Source organism: Diabrotica virgifera, chromosome 1 (assembly GCF_917563875.1).
Source record: "Diabrotica virgifera virgifera chromosome 1, PGI_DIABVI_V3a".
Classification (NCBI taxonomy): domain Eukaryota; kingdom Metazoa; phylum Arthropoda; class Insecta; order Coleoptera; family Chrysomelidae; genus Diabrotica; species Diabrotica virgifera.
Window position 1 is genome coordinate 251,786,804 of NC_065443.1, and position 25,139 is coordinate 251,811,942.

Below are 25,139 nucleotides of genomic sequence, written 5' to 3' on the forward strand. Positions count from 1 at the left end.
CTGACTAATTGAGAATGCTCGATGTTGTTTTAATTTTTAGTAAACCTACTAAAAACTTGCGGTCTGCCGCACAGCCCTGCTTTTACCTGGTTTGATATAATATTTTAGTTGAACTGGCAACGTTGCCTAGAAATAAGAATGACATATGTGACAAGACCAATTTACACAACTAGAAAAACACGATTTTCGGTTATAAGACTTGTACCAGTTTTTTTTGACGCGAAGTGTACACAGAGTATCAAACTAATTTAGAGCGGTTAGAAAAAATACAAAATAAATTTTTGAGGTCCCTTTATTTAAGAAAATTCCGTAGGTATCCTGATTATCATACTGTTAGAACATCAAGCCTAAGAAAAGAATTTAAAATTTTATCGCTAGAGAATATGAGGCAAATCTCTGTATTGACTTTTTTATACAAGATCATTAATAATAAAATTAATTCTACCGAATTGCTTGAATTGGTTAAATTTAACGTACCAGCCAGAAGAATGCGCTCTAGCCCTATGTTTCACATACCTCAAGTTTTTTCGACCAATAGATCACCTCTTGTAACCATGTTCCGGTTGGCAAACCACTTTAATAAATTATTCAATTTAAATTGGGCTGATTCTCCTGCTAAGTTTCGATTGAAAATAGTAACTGGAATTATTAATTTGTCCATCTAATAAATTTACAGCTTTCACTACCGTTGATGATGTTCATACTCTACAGTTCTTCATAATAGCTAGATATATATTTGTTATTTTTTTTTATTGATGTTTACTTTTCTTTAATTAATTACTGATGAATGTATACTCTGTACTTTGAAACTATGTATATAAGTAATATTTATTCATGTAAAAAAACTAATAGTTTGTTTGAATAATAAATAAATAAATAAATAAATATTTGATGTTTTATTTTCAACATCAACATAAACTTTAGATTCGTTGGTTGAAGTAACAAAATAGTTCATAACGTCGCATTGACAATCTGTCACTGGCATACTTTTAAAGTTCTTTCACCTTTCAGTCCAGTTGACACTCAATTTTCAATATGTGAGGTTCATTCCTTGCATATCACATCCACGTGGGTTAGAGTCCTGTGTGTCCCTGGATTATATCCAGGAATATTTGCAACATCCATCTGTTTTAATAAAAATATGTAGTATCATTTAAGATCTTGAAACTTTTAAAGGGTTCTTACCCATAACTTTTTGGTGGCTCACGCATACATGCCATTGTAAGTATGGCCTCTATCAATTCTTAACCTTAGTCAACTTTTATGACATTGTCTATTATTAATTAGGTTATACTTACTATTTTAGGGCTTAACACTGATGATGGATTACCTATTAATCCGAAAACGTTTTGTTTTGTGATGTAACCCTTATTGGGGTCTTTTAAATACACCTTTTACAAAGAATCTTGTATTTTTTGAAAATTAGTTTTATTTTGAAAGATTTTTCCGTAATATTTGATAAATTTGAAGTACAACGCGCCACCAAATATGATCAAAATGCAAACTGTATCGAAGTTACTCTTTTGTGGAGCGTTTTACTTCAAATTTAGCAAATATTACGGAAAATCTTTTAAAATAAAACTAGAATTTTATTTTCCATAAAAACGAAAATACATTTTCGCGCCAAGGAATACTCATATCAGCTCTTTTGTAGCTGGAATATTGTGTGCGCCACTCATTTTTACGGCGTTTAGCGTTTTTTTATTCTTGTATTTGATGAGAGTATAAAGTACAATGAATATAATTGAAGAAACTTGATAGCAACGTATCGTCGCGAATTTTGTTATCATCAACTTACCTAAAATTGAACATATTTCTCATTTTCAGCGATATTTTATAATTATCACAGTCTATAAGTTTGATTCTCAACGTCACTGTCGTATCTGTTTGGTACCAATACACTTCTGGTGTAAGATAATCCACAGCCGGGACGGCAGTAATGGCTGGTAGTTCGTTGTTTCCTGTTAAAGCAGGTTGTGGTGGTTTTGGTCCCAATATAAGCTAAAAAATAATGATAGAATATCAAAACTTCTACAAAAATCTAAACGGAAAGTTACAATATTGTAATATTAATTTAAATTAATAAAACATTTCGCATTTCCGCTCAAACAGTGTCACAAGTCAAAAAAGCAAAGTATCGAGAAAACGACATTTAAAATTTGTTCTAGAACTTTTCCGAGTTTAATTTAGTACGTTCTTTATAGGTAAAATATTGCAAAACCTCTAAATTTTAAACAACCGCTTGGATTGACATGAAATTTGGCATACACATAGCTAACAAGTCAAAGAAAAAAAGTGATATTGTGCCGATGTGTGCTTTTGCCCTAGGGGTGAGTTTCACCCCCATTGGGGGTGAAAATATATGTTCGAAATAAGTCCGGAAATGGATAAAATGACTAATTCTAAGCAACTTTTGTTCTATAAAGTTTTTCACCAAATTAATACTTTTCGAGTTATTTGCGAGTGAATATGTTAATTTTTCAACAAAATAACCACGTTTCAGACGGTTTTTTCGCAAATAACCCAAAAAGTAAGTATTTGGTCGAAAAAAAAATTCTTATCAAAAATATAGCACGTAAAAAAGTGAAAAACATGGTGTATATAAATTAGGTCACTATACCTAGTAGAAGCAGAGTTATATCTAATGAAAAATAGATTCATATTCGTCAAATTCCAAATCGAATATTTTAACGTGCCATAACACTTATTTTAACTTATTTTAAACTTACTTTAACTTTTTTAAAGTGTTTAAAAAATGCGTCTTTTTGTTTTTTAAAAAATTTTTTAGCATCAAAAGTAAACAAGTTACGCTCAAAATAAAGTTGGTCCCTTTTTTTTGGTAAGAAATCGGGAAAATCACCCCGTAATTAGCATTTCAAATGAACTTAATTGTTACCACTTCACAAGTTTTTTACTCTCGTATATATTGTTCATATGATCTGTAAGTTGCATCGGTTCAAAGTCCTTATTTTTTAAATAGCTGTAGTTAAAAGGGCTTGAACGAGTCACTTATCACGAGTGTATGTAAACTTGGAAACACCGAATCTTAACCAACTTTTGTCTTACAGAAAAACAAAAAAATACAAAATATTCAGAAAAGTAAAGCCGACTTTTTTTATTGTTTAAGATCTTTGGTATCTCTAACAATTTTTAAGCTAAGCATTTTTTTCAAAATTAAAATTTTTAAAAATTTTGCTTTAAAACCAAATTTTTGAAGTTATACTTCTTTAGGTGCGATTAGGAGTGAATTTTTATTATTCTGCGCGCATGCGCAGACAGTATGGCGTTCGTTGCTAAATGTTTCAAGTTATGTATGTATTAGTACAAAAAAGGTGTGGCAAGAATACAGTGATGAGCGCGCTAATAACCGGCAAAATAGCTCAAAAGATGGAAAACATAATACATTGCGAATCAAAAAGGGATGAAACTAGTGGAGGTGGAAATTATCGTTATAAACGTCTAAAATAACTTTACATTACATAGCTTCCCACCTTTAGACGTATCATTGGAGTATGACAACTGATAATGTGACAGTAGAATTTTATAAAAATACTCATCTAAAGGTGGGAAACTATATAACGTAATGTTAATTAATACGTTTATAACGATAATTTCCACATCCACTAGTTTCCTTTTTGTTTCGCAATGTATTATGTTTTCCATCTTTTGAGCTATTTTGCCGGTTATTAGCGTGCTCATCACTGTATATTAGTGTTTTTAGTAAATATATTTATTATAATTTTTGTATGTCTAACTCGGGAATAAGATAATAAGTAATATTTAAAGTATTTTTATACTTCACTTGGTCTATTTGACACTATGTCTGAGAAATTTTGTAGTCCGCACCCTCACAAACAAAAGGAGTATAGCTCAGTGGTAGAGCCTTCGACTGGAGATCAAGAGGTACTAAATTTTTGGAAAGTACTAAGTAAAAATTAGTTTAATCTTTAAATAAAATATAAATAAACTATTCGAAAGTATATGTATTTCGTTGAAATCATATAATAGAAGTATAACTTCTTACGTGCGTACAAAGTACACACACATTCTTTTTTTTTTTTTTCAAAAATAAGCATTTTAAGGACTTGTTTGTGAGACCTGTTTGTAAACACACGTTTTATAATTTACGGTCGATTTAAACAAATTACCGCTAAATAAAAGCCTTTTAATAGTTAAGTTTTACTAGTGCAGTGACATAAAATACCAAGAACAGCAACTGTGAGTAAATTTTAATATTAACTGCATCCAGACGATTTTTGTTAGGCTGATTGAGGTTAGATATCAGATACACAAGACTGAAAAGTAATTAGCTAGTAAAAACTCGCCTAGCGAAATAAAGAATTTTTAACAACAAAAGGCAGGGTCGGCCTGGGAAAAATGTGTTGGACAATAATTATATTTAACAAAATAACTTAGCAAATTTGAATATTTTAAATAAAATGTCACAACCAACATTTACAAATCAATCTTCATCCACCAGCACTCACCCAGACAATAATTTAAATAATATGAATACCTCCAACACATCTTATGCAAGCACTGTCTCAAAAAATATCTACAAGTATCCTAACAAAGACCAGGCACTTATCTTCGGCTCCATTCAGGGAGCAAAACTTCAAGATTATCTTCTCCAATTGGGACCTCTGGTAAAACCAATAAACATAATTTTCTGTAGCAGAATTTCACACAACAGAATATGTGTTTATCTAACCAATAAATCACTGGTTGATGAGTTTTTAACTAATCATGGTCAAATTGTTGTCAATAATGAAGTCATCAAAGCAAGACGTCTAATTTCACCAGCAGACAGACTAGTATTATCGAATGTAAGCCCAACGATCCCACACGAAACTCTTGTAACCTTACTGGAAAATATTGGATTAAAATTAGTTTCTCCAATAAACTTTCTTAGAATAGGTGCATCAAATCCAGAATACCAACACATACTCAGCTTCAGAAGACAGGTGTATATCGCTCCTTCCCCAGATATTACCATACCCGAATTCTTAGAAATAACACATGATAATCTATCATATCATATCTTTTTAGCCCTAGACAGTCAACGCTGCTTCACCTGCAAATTATCGGGTCATGTTGCATCCCAATGCCCTTCGGGCAATATTAACCCACATTCCCAACAATCATCACAATCCACACATAATGTTCCAATCTTGTCAATATCTCAACCGGATGAAACATCTCCTAATGACTTAAATTCCCACTCAATAAATAATAGTCTACCCGAAAGTTCCTCAGTAGTAGAAAATTGTGCAAAAGTCGCCAATACTGCTTTGATCACATCCAATCTGGTAACAAATCCAGATCACACTGCTCAATCTGAAAATATCCCAACCTCGGACAAAACTACTAAGTCAACAACTTCATCCGCAACAAAACGAACAGCTGAAGATATGACCCCAGCCACTCCAGAAGAACAAATGCCACCCAATACTTCTACCTTCTCTCTTCCCCAAACAGTCGTTCAGAAAAACAAAAAACCCAAATCTAATACATTAGATCAAGAAATAGAACTTACTGAATCTATTATAAACTATATCGACTCCCATTCTCCTCCCTTCATAATCAACAGCCATCAGCTTAAACAGCTCCTAGAAAATACATACGGATCGAGGGATGTTCTTAGCATTGCGGAAGACTTCACAGAAGATATTCCAAAACTAATAGATATGTTAGAAGAACTTCATCCTCACGCAAACACTAAGAAACTAAAAACTCGTGTCACAAGGCTAAAAAGAAATTACTAAAGCAATCCCAAGATGTAAGTGATACCCAATCTGATATCTCAAATACATCTCAAGATACCCAATAAATACATTCGAGTCATTACTCCAGTGGAACTTAAATGGGTACTATACCCGTTTAAATATGCTTCAGCATATCATAGCCCTCCATTCTCTGGACATATTGTGTCTACAAGAAACTCACTTCCGAGACGAAAATGTCCACAAAATGAGGGGATACAATGAATTCGTTAAAAACCGAAATGTACAAGTTGCGAGTGGCGGCGTAGCCATTTACGTCTCAAAGAATCTACAAGCAACACAAATTAGAATAAATACAAACCTAGAAGCGATAGCCGTAAAAATTAAAGCACAACTAAATTACACCATCTGCAACATATACATTCCTCCTGACCATTATTTAATTGAGGATGAACTGGAGTCTCTAGTTAATCAACTTCCAACTCCTTTAATTCTTCTAGGAGATTTTAATGCCCACAATTACTCCTGGGGTTCTCAAAAAACAGACAGAAGGGGACGAATTATATCAAACATATTCAACACCATGAACATAAGTTTACTGAATGATGGCAGCAATACTAGATTCAATATAGCTACTGGCAATTCTTCTTGCATCGATCTTTCATTATGTAGCCCAACTATTAGTCCTTACCTTGAATGGAGAGTTATGGATGACTTACTAGGCAGTGACCACTTTCCTATAAAATTAACAAATTCAATTATAAAAAACAAAATATCAAACGGAGATAGTATCCATCAGAAATGGAAAATAAAGAAAGCCGACTGGAGCTCTTTCTCAAAAACCATTGAGAATAACATATACAAAATTAATGAGTGGAAGGACGCAAATACAGCAGTAACTCAACTTAACGAAATAATCATAAAAGCCGCTGAATTTTCAATAGGAAAAACAAAACATATCAAGAAATTTAAACCTGTGCCTTGGTGGAATGACGAATGTGCCGAAGCAATACAAAACAGCAAATCTGCTCTAAATAGATGTAGGAGGGAGAAAACCGCAACAAGTATAATTGAATACAAAAAACATAGGGCAAAAGCAAGATATATTACCAACAAAAGTAAAAAAGAGTCATGGAAGAAGTTCGTAGGAAGCATAAACAGAAACACTACAATATCATCGGCATGGAGGAAGATACAAGGTATTTATGGAAACAAAACTTACCATGTCATTAAAGCATTAGATTATGACGGCAAACGAATAAACCAAACAAAAGAAATAGGTGAAGCATTCGCAGACTATTATCATAAGCTTTCCATAAACAGAAATATAACTAATGATAACATTGCCCTCCCTACGGAATTCAAAGAGCTGGAAAACCTTAATTCTCTAAACAAGCCACTGACAAAAGAAGAAATGGAGGAATCTCTCTCATCACTAAAAGACAGTTCTTCTGGTCCCGATGACATCCCTCCAGTTTTTCTAAAAAATCTCCCAGAAACGGCGAAACAAATCCTGCTTAATATCTTTAATCACATGTGGACTAATAGTGACTTCCCCTTAATCTGGAAGGAAGCAACAATCATCCCCATACTTAAATCTAACAAATCTTCACTCTTGCCTGAATCTTACAGGCCAATCGCCCTAACCTGCTCCATGAGTAAATTGCTAGAAAAAATAATCAACAAGAGACTAATATGGTTTTTGGAAACTCACAAATTATTAATTCCCGAACAATCCGGATTTCGACCATCTAGAAGCACACTTGATAACATTATTGACCTAGAAAGTCATATTCACGAAGCATTTGCTACTAAAGATAAATGTCTAGCAATTTATTTTGACATTAATAAAGCCTTTGATTCTACATGCCATAAAATCATCCTAAATAAACTACATCACTGGGGATTGAAAGGCAATATAATAAATTTCATACGCAATTTTTTATCTCAAAGAGAATTCCAAGTCCGAATTTCTGGAACAATATCATCAACCAAGAAACAATTAAACGGCACACCACAAGGATCAATTCTCAGCCCAACTTTATTTTTAATTGCTATGAATGATGTCTTAAAAGATTTAAAGAAACCAGTTGTAGCCAGACTTTACGCAGATGACATGATCGTGTTTATCAAGGGAAGATGTCTTAGCACCATGGCTCAAAGCCTTCAGCAATGCATAACATCCTTCGAACGTTGGTCTATAATGTCTGGGTACAATTTCTCCCCAAACAAAACAAATTGCATATTATTCTCAAAAAGAAACATACCAGAGCAGCATCGACCATCAATATTCCTATACAACCAGAAACTAAGCTATACTCCACACATACATTTTCTGGGCATGATATTCGACGAACGTCTGTCGTGGAAAAATCATATTAAAACACTAACTCTTTCTTGTCAAAAGGGCTTAAATTTATTAAGATGCTTAGCAAACAAGTCTTGGGGATCTGATGGTCTAATGCTGCTAAAAATATACAGAAGCCTTATTCGATCGAAAATTGATTATGGATGTATTGCATACACATCTGCTCGCCCTTCAATATTAAAATGCTTAGATACTATACACAACACCGCAATAAGAATAATTCTAGGGGCTTACAGGACAACGCCTGTAGAAAGCCTATACTGCGAACTGGGCGAACCAGCTCTATCTTTCAGACGACAAATTCTTAGTTTATCCTATGCCTCCAGAATAGCATCAATACCATCAATTCCTGCTCACAAAAACACGTTCTGTAATCGTTTCAAATCAACTTTTCAACATAGCACCTCTCCACCACCCTTTTATGTTAGAATTCACCGGTATATATCAACGTTAAATCTCCAAAATTTCCCCAGAACGTGGTTAATGAATGAATACAGCATTCCTCCATGGATTATCAGAACCCCACATGTAAACACCCAATTGACGAAATATAATAAATACGATACCAATCCACGTCTTATATATCAAAATTATAAACAAATAGTCGCAAAATATAAAAATTATACCCACTTATTCACTGATTCGTCTAAGTCTTCCCAAGGTGTAGGAGCAGCAGTATACATAAACAATGAAACCAAATATTTATTTAAGCTTCCCAGCTCCTACAGCATCTTAAATGGTGAACTTTATGCCATATTACAAGCGTTGAAGCACATTTCCAATGCACAAACCAAACACTCCTTAATAATATCTGACTCACTCAATTCACTGAGACTCATACAACAAACCTTCACGAAAAATCCTATAGTCATATTAATCAAAGAAATATTACACAGTCTGCATCAAACAGACTCAAAAATAGTTTTTCTATGGGTTCCCTCTCATTCTGGAATCGAGGGAAATGAAAACGCTGATCGTTGGGCTTACACAGCTGCGCAATTACCAACATTGGCAGAACAATCAATTCCAGCCGCAGATACAAAACAATTACTAAAATCAATGACTCTCAATTTATGGAGTGAAAAATGGAAAACATCCACGAGCAAGTTAAGAGACGTTAAAGAAGATACTGGTCCATGGAATCCACATACAACCAACAGATCAAACCAAGTCATCTTATCTCGTCTTCGGTTAGGACACTGTAAACTTACTCATGAGCATCTCATTACCCATACCGAAGCACCAAAATGCAGAAGGTGTAATATACCAGTATCAGTAAAACATGTGCTAACAGAATGTGATGAATTTGCCGCTTACAAACAATCTATATCTGGTTATTCAAACAATATGAAAGACATTCTTAACCTGCAAACCGACTGTAAACCTCTTTTTCAATTCCTTAATAAATGTAACCTAGCAAGTAAGATTTAATTGTACACAATTTCATACTTTTGTAAACTTATTAATTGTATTTCCGTTACCCCGCTGATGACCTTCGTGGTTAATGCGGTTATTTCAAAATAAGCATTTTAAATCGATGAAACTTACAGATCATATAAACACAACATAAGTAAAGTAACTTGTGAAGCGGTAACGATTAATTTCATTTAAGTTGCTAATTGGGGGGTGATCTTCCTGATTTTTTTTGCCAAAACAAAAGGGATCAACTTTATTTTGAGCATAACTTGGTACCATTTGATGCTAGTAATTTTTTTATAAAAACAGAAATAAAGCTTTTTTAAACACTTTAAAAAAGTTGTAATGTGTTTTTCCCAAGAATGCTTCATTATTTGGATATTTCACATTGAATTATTCTATTTGGAATTTTTCGAATATGAACCTATTTTTCATCAGCTATAACTCTGTTTTTGCTAGGTATAGAGACCTAATATATACACCGTTTTCTTCACTTTTTTATAGGCTATAGTTTTGCTAGGAATATTTTTTTCGACAAAATGCTTACGTTTTGAGTTATTTGCGAAAAACCGTCTAAAAACGTGGTTATTTTGTTGAAAAATGAACATATTCACTTGCAAATAACTCTAAAAGTATTGATTTGGTGAAAAACTCTAAAAAGAACAAAAGTTGCTTAAAATTAGTCATTTTATCCATTTCGTGACTTATCTTGGTCATATATTTTTTCACCCCCGAGATGGGGTAAAACTCACCCCCAGGGCAAAAGCACACATCGGCACCATATCACTTTCTTTCTTTGACATCTTAGCTATGCGTGCGCCAAATTTCATGTCAATCCAAACGGTTCTTTAAAATTTACATCAAAAACCGTGAAAGAATGTACTAACTAATTCAAAAACTGTTAAAATTAGAATAATAACTATTTTAGTCAATTACAAAGGTTTTTGAAGCTCTACAAAATAGTGTATTAATTCTGCTAAAAATATTTAAAAAAAAATTTAAGTTGTGACACTATACAGATAAAATAACGAAAAATTTACGAAATATTATTTATCAAAAGTGGCTCGTGCAGTACAGAGCATAATATCATTATTATTACCTGGCTAACAGATAAATGATATAATGTTTAGTGATGTAACTTTAAATACAAGTAACAACCTTAAATAAAAAATACTGCAAAAAGAAAGATAAATAAGTGATAAATGTGTCACTTTTCTTGAGCACATACTCAGATCGTTTTGAATAAAGTAATCACATATACTGGCTTAACTCGACAAACGACGCTTTATACACATCCTAGATGGACAAACGCCTTGCACAAGTCGATATGTGACACTGTTTATGTCGGTGCACCGTTGATTTTGGTTAATCATATATTGACTCGAGTGTCATCTAACGACAAATACTTGAACTATAAACGTAACACTTTTTGAGATAAGATTTTGTATTTTTATTAAACTGTTGGTGCAATAAAACTGTTTTAAAGTTTTTTTTGGATCGTGACACTATTTGAGCGGAGGTGCGATTTGTGGAAGTATGTGAAACATACTGCAGTACGACCGGTTTATAACAAAGGGTATCCGAAAAAAAAATGTGAAACTATGCCTCGTAACAAAAACTATGTCCTTGTCAGATATAATGGACATAATTATTTATATGGCTGACAATACTGTTAAGGCCATGGGTACATAATTCGCAAATATTTTACCGATATCCCGAATTTTTTCTCTCTTTACACGGCAAATTATGTGTAGTAAAATTCACACTGGTATGGATATGTAAACATTACTAGAATGTCATTCTACTTGAAAATGTCATCATTAACTTAAAGAATTATGAATGGCTTTTGAATGTTCTTGGATAACTGTTATTTGTATAATTGCAAATTATTAATTCAGTTAATAAATGTGATAATGTTTTCACTAACTGTGTATCCAGTGATTGTAATAATTTATATGTACAACAAAAACTAATACTCAATCCAGAAAAGAGGAAAAGTGTTAAAGTGCTTTTTTAATAATAATTGTTACTATGGAACGCTTACAATTATTTTGAACAGCTTTAACAACAAAATTCTTGGATCACAGGATATAATCCTGATGTATTCTCTGCTTGGATCTTCCATAAATAACAAACAATAAATAACTTTTTATTAAGTTCACCTGTTAAATCAATTATTTTATTATTTAACCAACAACTCAAAATATTCCCGGTGCCATGTCAAATATTTAAAATATTTAAAACTGTCACTGTCTTGTCATCATACTCTATTTGACTCAGTGCGTTGTATGACAAAGATAGCGAATGTTCGATTTGGAAAATATCACCACGGACATGGCGTCCATTTTTTTCGAACCCTGAAGAAACTAATAAATGTTTTTAAAAAATTTTAACGCAGAATGAAAGACTAAATTATTATCGAGGGCCGAAAGTTCCTTAGAATAAATAAAAAGTTTCTTTTGAATGAAATATTTGAAATTAAAAATCACACTACAGTTTCTCTTAGTTTTTCACCCCTGTATAACTTGTTAAAATAAACATTATAGAAGTTTTCAGGGACTTTCGGCCCTCGGCAATAACGTAATTTTTTATTCTGCGTTTAAATTTTTCAAAAATACTTCTCAGGATTCGACAAAAATGAATCCCCATTTGAATAGCACTGCAGCCGAAAATACGTACCCATCCCCTTAAAGGAAGTGCTTATGCGTTTATGTATTTGGATTTGAAGAAAACTTTCGACAGAGTAAACCACAATATACTAAGAATCTTGTAAAAGTTGGTAATACATATAATACAACGTTGGTAATACAACGAAATAATAAGTGGAGTAGTCCTTTCTCTGGATATTGGATATACATCGAAATATATCGAACATATTTTCAAATATTTTAACAACCAAAGCATCAAGAAAAAAAAACAAGTATACTTCGTCTAATTTACTTACCGTTGCACCTCATCCGCGTCATAGCCTGTTATGTCACATGATACCAACACGAAATATTTAGGCGGTAGGTGTGTTCTTTTTTAGAATCATTTTGCCTAGTACACTGGAATTACAGCCACCAGACATATTTTATTATATACGCGTAGAAATAATATTTGAAGATTTCTATTAATGTTAACCTAAAGAAATACACAATAATATGTTTCATTTAATTTGTATAAATGGATTATAAAGCGTTTTTATGAAGCACATTTGCTCGGAACACACTGTAACTGTAATCGAACGAAGGTGACATTTTAGAATAAACTGGTAACATTTATTTGACAGTTGCGGTGATGACACTTCATATTTGTTTATATTTTTTACTATAAGTATTTGTTTTATTATATTTACTGTTTTCATTATTTACTTTAACGTAAGATAACTTAATTCTTGTTCTTTATTTTTAAAGTTTTTATTTATTTACATTGAATATTAATTTGTTTTGCTCTATAACCCACGTTTACAATAATTATGATGTGATCTATTTGATTTAAAATGGATTCAGGATTTTTTTATACTTTGGCATTTATGTCAACTTAGATCTCTGGCGTAGATAATGACGTGCAACGGTAAGTAAATTAGACGGACTGTAGATGCGTATTTGAGTAAGTTCGTGAATTTGTTTTTTATTTTGTGGCTTTTTATTGAACATAAAATAAAAATAATTATTGGAATTGAAGTTTTTCTAATACTTTATATTTTACTTAAAATACACCTACACTGCCTTTCAAACGTTAAAATCGGTATGGTTGTATATTGCAAGAAGGTTTGGCATTCTGTGAATTATCATAAATAAATCCTCCTTTAGTATTCCACAGCAGTTAACAGCGATAATCATCTGCAAGTCCTAATAATACCTTTCACGGCCGCTGCCGTGAAGAGCGGCAACGTTTTCAAGGAAATTCTCATTTAGTTTGTTTTGGCTCTATCCTTCGTACACTGAATCGCATGTCTGAAATACGCTGTAGTGTCCGGTTACTTTTGCAGGAGAGTGTGTATCTTAATAAAAATATTGAGCTGTAAAAAATACGTTCTCGGCGGTTTTAAGACACTTACAGTCCGTCCAATATACATACCGTTGCACGTCATCCGCTTCATAGATCATGACGTCACATGATACCAACATGAAATATTTAGGCGGTAGGTCTGTTCCTTTTTAGAATCATTTAGCCGAGTACACTGGAATTACAGCCACTAGACATATTTTATTATATACCTACGCGTAGAAATAATATTGGAAGATTTCTATTAATGTACATTTAAAGAAACAACTTGTTTTATTTAATTTGTATAAGAGGAATATAAAGCGTTTTTATAAAGCACACTCTAATTACACTCTAACTGCGGTCGAACAAAGGTGACATTTTGGCATAAATTAGTAACATGTATTTGACAGTTGCGGTAATGACACTTCATATTCGTTTTTATTCTTTACTATAAGCATTTGTTTTATTATATTTATTGTTTTTATTATTTACTTTAACGTAAGATTATAACTTAATTCTTGTTTTCTATTTCTAAAGTTTTTATTTATTTACATTGAATATTAATTTATTTTGTTGTATAATCCACTTCCGCAATAATTGTGTGATATATTTGATTTAAAATGAATTCAAGAATTTTTTGTAATTGGGCAACAATGTCAACTTAGATCTCTGACGTAGCTAATGACGTGCAACGGTATGTATATTGTACGGACTGTATTATTTCTTAAAAATATTTTTTTTATTTTAATCTGTATTTTGTTTCGATCGCATCAACCTTTATATAAAATCACCATTACCTCTCTCATAAAGTCATCTAAATCACCATACACGACCAAATCCATTTCATCTGAGTCATAAGCAAACTCATCCTGTCCTTCTCTTCTGCTTGTTCCAGGTGCTAAAACGTAAATTAATCATTAAAAAAAACAGATATTTCATGAACAAACTAATGTAGAAATCCTACTAACTCAAACAATGTATAATATTACAGACTGTTTAAGATTACAACATTCCTTTTTTTCTTATTATTACTCCGTGTTCTTCCGAAGGTTGACTATGAAAAATGGCAATTACAGTTTTCGTGGGCAGCGCGTAAAATTCAAAAGAATATTGGATGTCAGGAAATACCTCAGAATTAGTGAAAGGAAAAGAACGTATGCTACAACATACCACAAAAACTGGAAACAACATTCAATAAATAACGGAGCAAAGCAGGAAAATAAAATGTATATAGACCAGGGCGCATCTGTAAAAATATTAGTACATTTGGATGTTGAGAGGTGACTCATATTTGATTGCAGAAATTAGTGCAATTTCCAGAAATTGCACTCAAATAGGTCCGGAACATTGTTTAAATAATCAAAATGTCAAAAAATGAAGGAAAAATTTAATTGTTTTCTTCCGTTTTTTGATTATAACTTTAAAAGTATTCTTTTCTGAGAAAAGTTTCACTGACATAAAAGTTGCGTAATTAAATTTCCTACAATATAGGATTGGTTAAAAATTTTAAAAATTGTCACCCTTGTTGCAAAATAGCAATAATTTCAAAAAACCATAAAAAACCATTATTCTTGGTTTGTAGCATAAATGGTGTAAACATTTAGGACTTTCATATTTCACCCAGAAAAACTTTATGATATAATAAAACAATACTGTAAATTTCATTAAAATCGGTTTAATAGATTTTGCAAAATAAATTTTGCAATCCAGCTTTCGCAAAAAAAGTTCATTTTTTCAAAAGGTTGCAGGACTAAAAATAAAGCAGACAGCAAGTTGAATATTTTTTACATGTAGAAGAATACTGTACCTTTCATTTGCAATTTGCAAAATTAAAATCGGTTAACTACCACGACGTCAAGAATTTTTTTAAATAAACATTAATTTTTGGAGCTTCGCGCAGGACAGCGGATACGTTTGCTCTGATTGGGCATTCCAATGGCCTTTGATAATGATTGATAAATTTTAATTTTTATTACATTTCGATATAAATAAATAAATTTGTGTATTGCAAAATAAAAACACATACTCTGTCCTATGAAATAACACTTTTTTAGCAAAAACTTTCTTTGTTCGTATATTTTAACTTAAAGAAAAAAAGTTTATTATTTTTAAACATATGCAATTGTTTAAACAATATTTCACAAACAATAATCAAATTAGTTTGATTTTTGTGGAATTAAAATATGAAAATACAACAAAATATAGAGCAGAAAATAATATATTAGATAAAGATTGGAAGAAATTTAGGTGGAAATTGTATTGTTTTATTATATCATAAAGTTTTTCTGGGTAAAATATGAAGGTCCTAAGTGTATCATACATGGTTCAAAAACGTAAAATGCGAATATTTGTTTTTTTATGGTTTTTTCGCAATTATTGCTATTTTGCAACAAGGGTGACAATTTTTAAAATTTTTAACCAATCCTGTATTGTAGGAAATTTAGTTACGCAACTTTAATGTTAGTGCAACTTTTCTCGGAAGTGAATACTTTTAAGATACTTTTTTAAAAAGAAAGAGATGGAAGGACGCAGTAGCCAGTGATCTACGCAAAATGGGAGTACAGCAATGGGAAATAGCTGCTCAGGACCGACAACAATAGAGGGAAATAGTAAACGCGGCCAAGACTCGCATAGAGTTGTACAGCCAAATGATGATGATTAATACTTTTAAAGTTATAATCAAAAAACGAAGAAAAAAATCTAAATTTCCCTTCATTTTTTGACATGTTGATTATTTAAACAATATTCCGGACCTTTTTGAGTGGGAGGATAACTCAATTATTATTATATGAGTTAATTCCAAGCAATTTTTGCAAAAAAATATGAGTCACCTCTCAACGTTCATCTCAAAACAGATGCGCCCTGGACTAATATGCATCAGAGCTATGTAATGTAAAACTTGAACTATTTAAAAAGTTAAATATTTGGGCCGAGACTTCAAGCCACCACTTAGCGTACTTAAATTACTTCTGCTACATAGCCAGAAGAATGGCTGGCAGTAGAAGGTGGGATAGAAGACCAAAGACTAAGAGGAAGATCTCAAACACGGTGGGCGAACCAAATGGAGACTGGTGGGAAAATTCCAACATGAAGCTGTTCATAAATGTGTCTCAGTCAATGGAGACAGCAAGCTAACAATATTTAGAGTGTCATCAGGTCCTGACAAGTAATCAAGAAATGAGGAGAGAAGGAATAGTCCTCAGACAAACAAACAAATCATGCACAGTTTTGTTGGCTTTCTTTCGCCATTTTCCCTCCCCTCAAGAACTTGCCCAAACGCTTGCTAATCAATGCAGCTTAGTCCATCCTTCCCATTAGTTCCCTATTAGCAGAAATTGAGCAAGAAGGTATGATAGTGCAAACTTTATAAATTATTCCTTGTATCGGCATGTAAATACACAACTTATACATGACATATTTTGTTGTATATCGATTGAGAAATTTCTCATGGTTGGTATGGGCATTTAATGAGAGCGACAAAGAGACATGTATTTATTATACATTTAAAACGGGCTAGAAGATATACGTCGGCAAAGCGAGGTAGCACCAACAACCCACTTCGTGTCGTAGGTAGGGCTTTCTCAGCACAGCGTTGCCAAAGTAGATTTAAAAAAGAAAATAACAATGTAGAAAAAATTATAATATTTAATATAATAAACAAATTATTTAAAAGAAAAAAACAAATAAAAAAATAATATTGTTTTCATCCATTTTAAAAAAATGTGAAAACGTTGAAATATAATTCAACCTTTTTCACCCACTTTTTTTAAAATGGGTAAAATCAATATTTTTTACTTAAGTTTTTTTTCTTTTAAATAATTTGTTTATTATATTCGTCTACAAAAAGTTAAATATTATAATTTTTTCTACTTTGTTACTTTCTTTTTTAAATCTACTTTGGCAACGCTGTGCTGAGCCCTACCTACGACTCGAAGTGGGTTGTTGGCGCTACCTCGCTTTGTCGGCGTATATATTCTAGCCCGTTTTAAATGTATAATAATGACATGTCTCTTTGTCGCTCTCATTAAAGGCCCAAACCAACCATGAGAAATTTCTCAATCGGTATATATTTGTATATATGCGTGCATATGTATGTGTATTTTAGTATTTTCACTTTAAAATTGGCTTGATCTTATAATCTTTGATAAATACCAGAAAATGTTATTACTCTGGTTTTTGTAATTTGTAGCATTTAGTTTACTGTAACCGGGAACTGAATATGCTGTGCAAATTTTAGACAGCGAAACCGGTCGTCGGAGTAATACAATAAATGATTGTGAGTACGTATCTCTTCTCCTTTATTCATTTATCATGAACTCACATGTGCAACCCATTCAACATTTAAAAAAATATGAATAAATATAATATAATAAAAAATAGTCGCTAATCCTCGATTATATTCCATGCATTATAAAGAGAATTTACCAATGTAAAGTTAAAATTTCAGCCCCAAACTGCATTAATCAATTTATCCTCTGTCTGGTAATCTACTTTGAGACTTTTAAGAAAATCCTATTTAGATTGTTAATAAAATATATTTCAAAACCCGAAAACCTGCATTAATCTATGCTGCAGGGAAAATCTATGTTGAGACCATTCCCTGTTACAAAAGGTTTGAGGCAAGGGTGCTGCTTATCGCCAACACTATTTAAAATATACATCCAAAAAGCTCTGGAGCAATGGAGGAAAACAGTTGCGGGGATGAGAATAATGAAGAAAACTTAACAACTTTGTTGTTTGCTGATGACGCAAGTAATCCCTGCCAACGATGAACATGATATGGATTATACGCTAAGAAAGTTACAGATCGAATATGAAAAATGGGGCCCATGTATGAACATGGAGAAAACGGAATATTTGAGAATAAGAGAGGAAACCGAAGTTCATGAATTAGAGTTAAGGAGTATAAGAAAATGTAAGGAATATAGATATTAAGGAAGCATATTATCAGAAAAATGAACTACAAAAAGAGACATACAGCATACTAGTATGGGTTGCCTATCAAAATCGTGTCATAGCTATCCTTAAAGGGGGGCTGAAGGGGTTGAAATCAATATTCCAAACACATTTTTTTTAAAGTATGGTAGAATTATTTTATTTTTACATTAAATATGCATATTCAGTACAATTCATAGATTACTCAAGAAAAAATTCAAGGAAAAATACTGAAAATTAAGCCAACGCGCAAAGGTGGCAAATTTTTAAAAGACACCTCAAAATATAATGAATTTTGCGGTGGACATGAGAACTCATCATTGAATCACAGTAAACAAAAAATTCAAAAAAACTTTTTAGCCTGAGTTTTTCGATGTAACGCTGTCAAGTTTTTTTAGTTTTATCTAATTTTGTCATCACTCAGAAATCTAAACAAAGAGTTTTTTTGCAAAAAAAGGGTGAAAATCAACATATTTGTTATTGTTAAACAAAAAATAAGCATAAAACAAAAATATCTTGACAGCATTACCTCAAGGAATGTCTAAAGCAAATATATGCAAAATTCCAGGTGAGTTGGTCAAGTAGTTTTTGAGTTACAATGTCTACAGCCTGAAAAAAACAGTTTTGAGAAAAACGGGTTTAAAGTATTGTCAACTTTTATTTTCAATTTCTTTTTTGTCTGTCAAATGGTAAAGTGATGCACACCGAAATATGTTTTTAAATCGCGGAGTAATTTACAAAAGAAAATAAGAACAGCTGTTGACCGTTTCTCACTACGCTCAAGCGCGTTGGCACGAACTTGCTATAAAACGAGTCGAAGGTAGGAAAGTAGGGAGATAATGTTAAATAGCCCTAGCTTCGACTCGATTTGCAGCAGGTTCGCACCAGCACGCTTGAACGTAGTGAACAACGGTCAACCGCTGTGTTTATTTTCTTTTGTAAATTACTCAGTGATTCAAAAAGATATTCCGGTGTGCATCATTTTACGATTTTAAAGACAAAAAAGAAATTGAAAATAAAAGTTGACAATACTGTAAACGCGTTTTCCTCAAAACTCCTTTTTTCAAAGGCTGTAGACATTGTAACTCAAAAACTACTTGACCGATCCACCTGGAATTTTGTATATATTTTCTTTAGACATTCCTTGAGGTAAAGCTATTGAGATATTTTTTGTTGTATGCTTATTTTTTGTTTAACAATAATAAATATTTTAATTTTCACCCTTTTTTACAAAAAAAAATCGTTGTTTTGACTTCTGAATGGTATCAAAAAGTCAAAATTAAATAAAACTAAAAAAACTTCACAGCGTTACGTCGAGAAACTTATAAGCTAATAAAATCTTTTTGAATTTTTTGTTTACCACGATTCAATGATAAGTTCAGATGTCCACCGCAAAATTTATTATATTTGGAGCTGTCTTTTAAAAATTTGCCACCGTTGGCTTACTTTTCAGTATTTTTCGTTGAATTTTTTCTTGAGTAATCTATGAATTGTACTGAATATGTCTATTTAATTTAAAAATAAAATAATTCTACCATATTTTAAAAAAAAATGTGTTTGGAATATTGATTTCAACCCCGTCAGCCCCCCTTTAAGGATAGTTATGACACGATTTTAATAGGCAACCCATGCTAGAAATATTTGTCTATGTATGAAATTTAATAAAAAAAATGTTTCATTCGGCAAGCAGATGGGTACATTTTGACCTCCTATTCGGATCTCGTACTAATAGGATACAGCAAGAAAGAAAAGCAACTCGTAATTCAAATGGTCTACTATGGTCTAACAAGATGAAGCTGAATACAAAATTAACAATTTACGGAACAATTGTGGAACCTATTCTAACTTGGGCAGAAGGGGGCAGAGTGTGGGCAAAACAATTTACGTAACAATTGTGGAACCTATTCTAACTTGGGCAGAAGGGACAGAGTGTTGGCAAATCACAGGAAAGAAAAGAAAAAAATATAGAAGTAGCGGAAATGGATTACTTACGTAGAGCATGCAGGGTATCTAGATTAGAACACGTACCAAATGAGGAAATAAGAGGACGGACAAAGAGTGTATATTCCACGGTTGACCGAATAGAAACAAAGAAATTGCTACGGTATGGTCGTTATGAGAATGCCAGAGGAAAGATAGCCAAAAAGAGCATTAAATTACACGCTTATAAATAGAAGAAGAGGAAGGCCTAAAAAATCATGGAAGATAGGCATAGAACAGAATATGGAAGATAGAGCTATAGAAGAGAACGAGTGGGTTGATAGAAAACGATGGCGAGCGAAATGTGGGTTGCGGAGGAGACCGTAGGGACCCCACTGCTTATATAATAATAAAATACAGTGCGCTGGAATAAGTGTTACCCCCCCCCCCCTATTAACTTATTTATTTTTAGCACATAAGCAAAACGCTCGGACAGGTAGATTTTTAAAATAATCATAGTATATTACAGAATCAATGTTTCGAACTTTACGCGACCCTCTTCAGGTGACAGGCATAACTTTGATTTTTTTAAATGGGAAAGTACATCATGTGATACCTTATTTAAAAGCTTTTGAAATACTGATTACAAAAATGTATAATACTTTAATCCTATTTGAGAGCGTAGGCGCAAAATGTCGGTCGAATTATTTTTAAATATATTCATTTTTTTTGGAATCCTGGGAAAACTAATAAGTATTTTTGAAAAATTTAAACAGAGAATGAAATATTACAGTATTATCGAGGGTCGAGCGTCCCTAAGAACTTCTATAATGTTTATTTTAATTCTTAATATTTAATATATTTAATTTAATTAAGTCACAGTGGTAAAAAAAAGAGAAAATTTAGTCTGATTTTTAAATTCAAATATATCATTCAAAAGAAACTTTTTTAGTCTAGGGAACTTTCAGCCCTCCGTAATAACCTAATCTTGAATTCTGCGTTTAAATTTTTCAAAAATACTTATTATTTTTCTTAGAATTCGAAAAAAATTAATGCGTTTAAAAAAAATTCTACCGAAATTTTGCGCCTACGCTCTCAAATAGGAGCAAATTATTATACATTTTTGTAATTAGCATTTGAAAAGTTTTTAAATGAGGTGTCACATGATGTACTTTCCCATTTAAAAAAGTCAAAGTTGTGCCTGTCACCTGAAGAGGGATCGCGTAAAGTTCGAAACCTTGATGATATTATAATATACTATGATTATTTTAAAAATCGACCTGTCCGAGCTTTTCGCTTACGTGCTAAAAATAAATAAGTTAATAAAGGGGGCAACATTTATTCCAGCGCACTGTATATAGTACTTACCGGCCTCATCCAAATGTTGTTGCAGCTCATCGGTTTTGTTACAGATATACGCCATTGTATCCAGTTCTTCGTCGGACTCTAGCGATTCAACTTCAATTACAGGAATTTCAAAATCACTGAATTTTTCCTGGGGGTTTTCAAGTACCATACCACAATCAATCAGTAATTTATTAACTAGAACATTTTTGTCTCCAAATCCATCTTTGAAAACGACGGCATACTTCACTGGAGTAAGCGAATCGCAGTTTTCCTTTTCGTAAACCTGTACAAACAGAGATCTGAAGATATCAGTGCCTGGCTCGAAGGCGTAGCTGTACAAAGCATTGATCACTTCTTCGTCCCAAGTGTCTCCTAAGAGGTTTATTCCATACAAACGACACTGGATGCACTGGAATGGAAGTTTGGTGACGAATACTTCTTGGATATACTTCAATTCTTCTATAGGAATAACAGACTCGTCGCCGAAATCTACGTAAAAGCATAGTGCTTTATCCGCTTCCTTCTTGAGGACAATCACGCGACCATACTCAATTCCTTCAGGATCTTTGGCTAGGTAAACGCCTCCGACGTTGATTTCTTTGAGTTTCGGGTAGTTCGGTTTTTTTAAACTTTGTTGGATATCGGTTTGCAAATGATATAACCTAAAAATATAGAATAATTAAAAACGTTGCATACGTACTCGCGGTGTGCAAGTACTTGTAAGGGAATTGAGAAACGATCGTGCGCGAATAGCGGAGAAATATTGCAACTTTCTTAAATAATTCATATTGTCAATTGAAATTGTCAAATTGACGTACATTTCATATCTACTGTCATTGGAGAAGAAAAATTATATGTTGCTCCACAATATTGATATATGCAATTATTATATAAAGGTAAATTTAATTAATTGTATTTTGCTTGCAGTACTGCAGTTTAATAAGTAATTTTATTTACTACATACAATTGTTTACGTTTTAATAACATAACCTGAATCTTATTTTTTCTTCTTATTATTTTTTTGGACTATGGCCTTGACAATTATCCAGTAACCAGGACTAATATAATTGGCCAATATAATTAAAAGTGCGAATAAAGTTGCAGAGCGTAGAAATAGGTGTCGTTTTGCCGAACTTGCACGGTTCTAATATAAAAGAAAGATATAACTGTTTAACAAAATTAAGCACTATAGGCGAGGATATTCTTTATGTTTTCGAGGTCGCTAAATCCGAATATGAAGTTTATTTTTATCTAGAATTGGTGGAACATGTTCAAAAATCAAAATTTTATGCAAAAATGCGAAAAATCAGTTTTGATGATTTTTCAAATTTACCTCGCTGAAAGGTGGCTGAAAGAATATGCGAGGCTAACCGCTGTTATTTTGGCCTAGGCCCTCAACTAAGAGTGTGATGTATGTCAAGAGCACCAAGTGCAAAGTTACATACGGATCGGAAACATGGGTAATGATGACACGAGATGAAGAGTTACTAGGAATCTTTGAAAGACAAGTATTTAGGACCATATATGGCGAAGTTAACAAGTAGGAAAAAAGCGATATAATTTCGAACTCTCTAGACTTTTTGGTGATACATATATCGTGAAAACGTGGTAAGTCACGCTATGCGGATGGATGAAAGTGATCCTGCTAAAATAGGCCAGTCGGAAGTAGAAGGGGGCGACCAAAGCTCAGATATCTAGACGATCTGCAGGAAGATGGGCACACACGAATGTGATTTTTAAAAGATTTGGAATGCCTCCCTAATCTCTTTATGAATCCCTCTACTTCATCTGCACATTTATGGCTCCGACATTCTAGATCGCTGAAAAATATTAGATCGCCAGTAATGTTGCTCCGTAGCAGGAGTGGACTGTGTGTTTGTATGGGACCAAAGCTCGACCACGTATTTTTCTGGAATTTTAAAATGTGGAACGGACGAAAGAGGTAGTAGGGAAGTAGAAGTAGATAGAACTTTTTCAGATTATTGACATGTATAGGCAGGAGCACTGTATGTGGAAAATAAAAGATAAGAGTTATTTAAACAGAAATTTATGTGAGGCACATAGTGAACTATTATTTTTTCTGGAGGAGAAGGGCTATTCAACTATTATGTTGAAAGAACTTAAAACAAAAATTAAAAATCTAAGAAGTGCCTTTAGAAAAGACGTTGAAAAAAGTGAAAATAGTAAAAGATATGTGTCCATATTTTTTTTCTCCCTTTCATTCAATTTTTCATCCATTTTGATCGATTTACTTGGTCTTTTTCTTTATCATTTAAACCGAAAAGTGCTACTTTTCTCTTTTTGTTCGTTTTAGACGACATTTTATTCCGAACGTGACGAAAACCGTCTAGATATTTTATATTATTCTGAAGCTATTTCTTTGTGGCATTTTTATGATTAACTATTTAGATGGGAAATAAGCCACAATTAAATTGAAAATAATAATTTTATTAACGTTTCGACGCCCAAGTTGGGCGTCGTTGTCAAAATACAAAATACTACTAAATTAAACAAAAATGTTGTTGCTAAGTAAAAAATTCTTCTAATAATTTATTTAATCTGACTCATTTATATTGACAATTCAGACATATTTTATACATTTTAAAGTAGAAGACTTTAAAATGATATTGCCAATATTTATGAGTTGCGTTCCTGGGACGACTTTACTGAAAGATAGTTCATTCGATTACATTAAATCAACCCAAACTCAAGAATATCCGTCACAAAAAAAAAATAATCATAGCATGTGATCTGTCTTTAAAAATACAACCAAATGCAATGATGACAGTAAAATTCTCGCGTTAGACATTCCATAGTAAATCACGAAGGAAAACCAGGAAAAACTTCGTGATACTATCCCGAATTAATTACTCTAATTAATTAATTTACTCTCAAAAAATAACAAATTCTGACTTTAATATGTTTAAATTATAAATAATATTAATAATACATACATATACAATAAGTAATACTAAAATATAAAATATGTACTAACTCGATATGTTATTGACTTACTAATCGTGGTATTTTCTTTCTATTGACTTCCTCTTTCAGTATGGGTAACCACATCCTACTGCATTCTACCGAGGAATTTGCGACACAATTGGTTTCATTTAGCATAATTAGAGCCGCTTCTTTGATTTTTCTCTTTTTACTATCTGATTCTTTCAGGACTATACTTGAATCTCTCCACTGAACTCTATGATCATTATCCTATGCGTATTGGCATATTTGATATCTATCAAACTCTCTATTTTTAATATAAGACTGATGTTCACTTATTCTAAAGTTTAATGGTCTTGATGTTTCACCTAAATAAAATTGTTCGCATTCACAAGGTATTTTATAAATGCAATTCTTTGTTCTTTCTTGTTCATTGTTAGGTTTAGTTTTAGATAGAATAGATATCAATGTGTTTGTTGTTGTGAATGTTGTTGAAATGTTGAATTTATTTCCTA

General features: G+C 32.4%; 1 protein-coding gene across 3 annotated transcripts in view; it reads right to left on the reverse strand.

The window, feature by feature from the left end:
* Nucleotides 1-25,139, reverse strand: part of LOC126883266 (putative ATP-dependent RNA helicase TDRD12) — a 176,857-nt gene that overhangs the window by 23,025 nt on the left and 128,693 nt on the right. For all 3 annotated transcript variants that reach the window (XM_050648591.1, XM_050648596.1, XM_050648605.1), the window contains 3 exons: nt 21,703-22,343; nt 14,277-14,377; nt 1,799-2,001 (listed from right to left, as the gene is read on the reverse strand). In XM_050648591.1, coding sequence (XP_050504548.1) covers nt 1,799-2,001; nt 14,277-14,377; nt 21,703-22,343 — 945 coding nt within the window. The remainder of the gene's footprint in view (nt 1-1,798; nt 2,002-14,276; nt 14,378-21,702; nt 22,344-25,139) is intronic.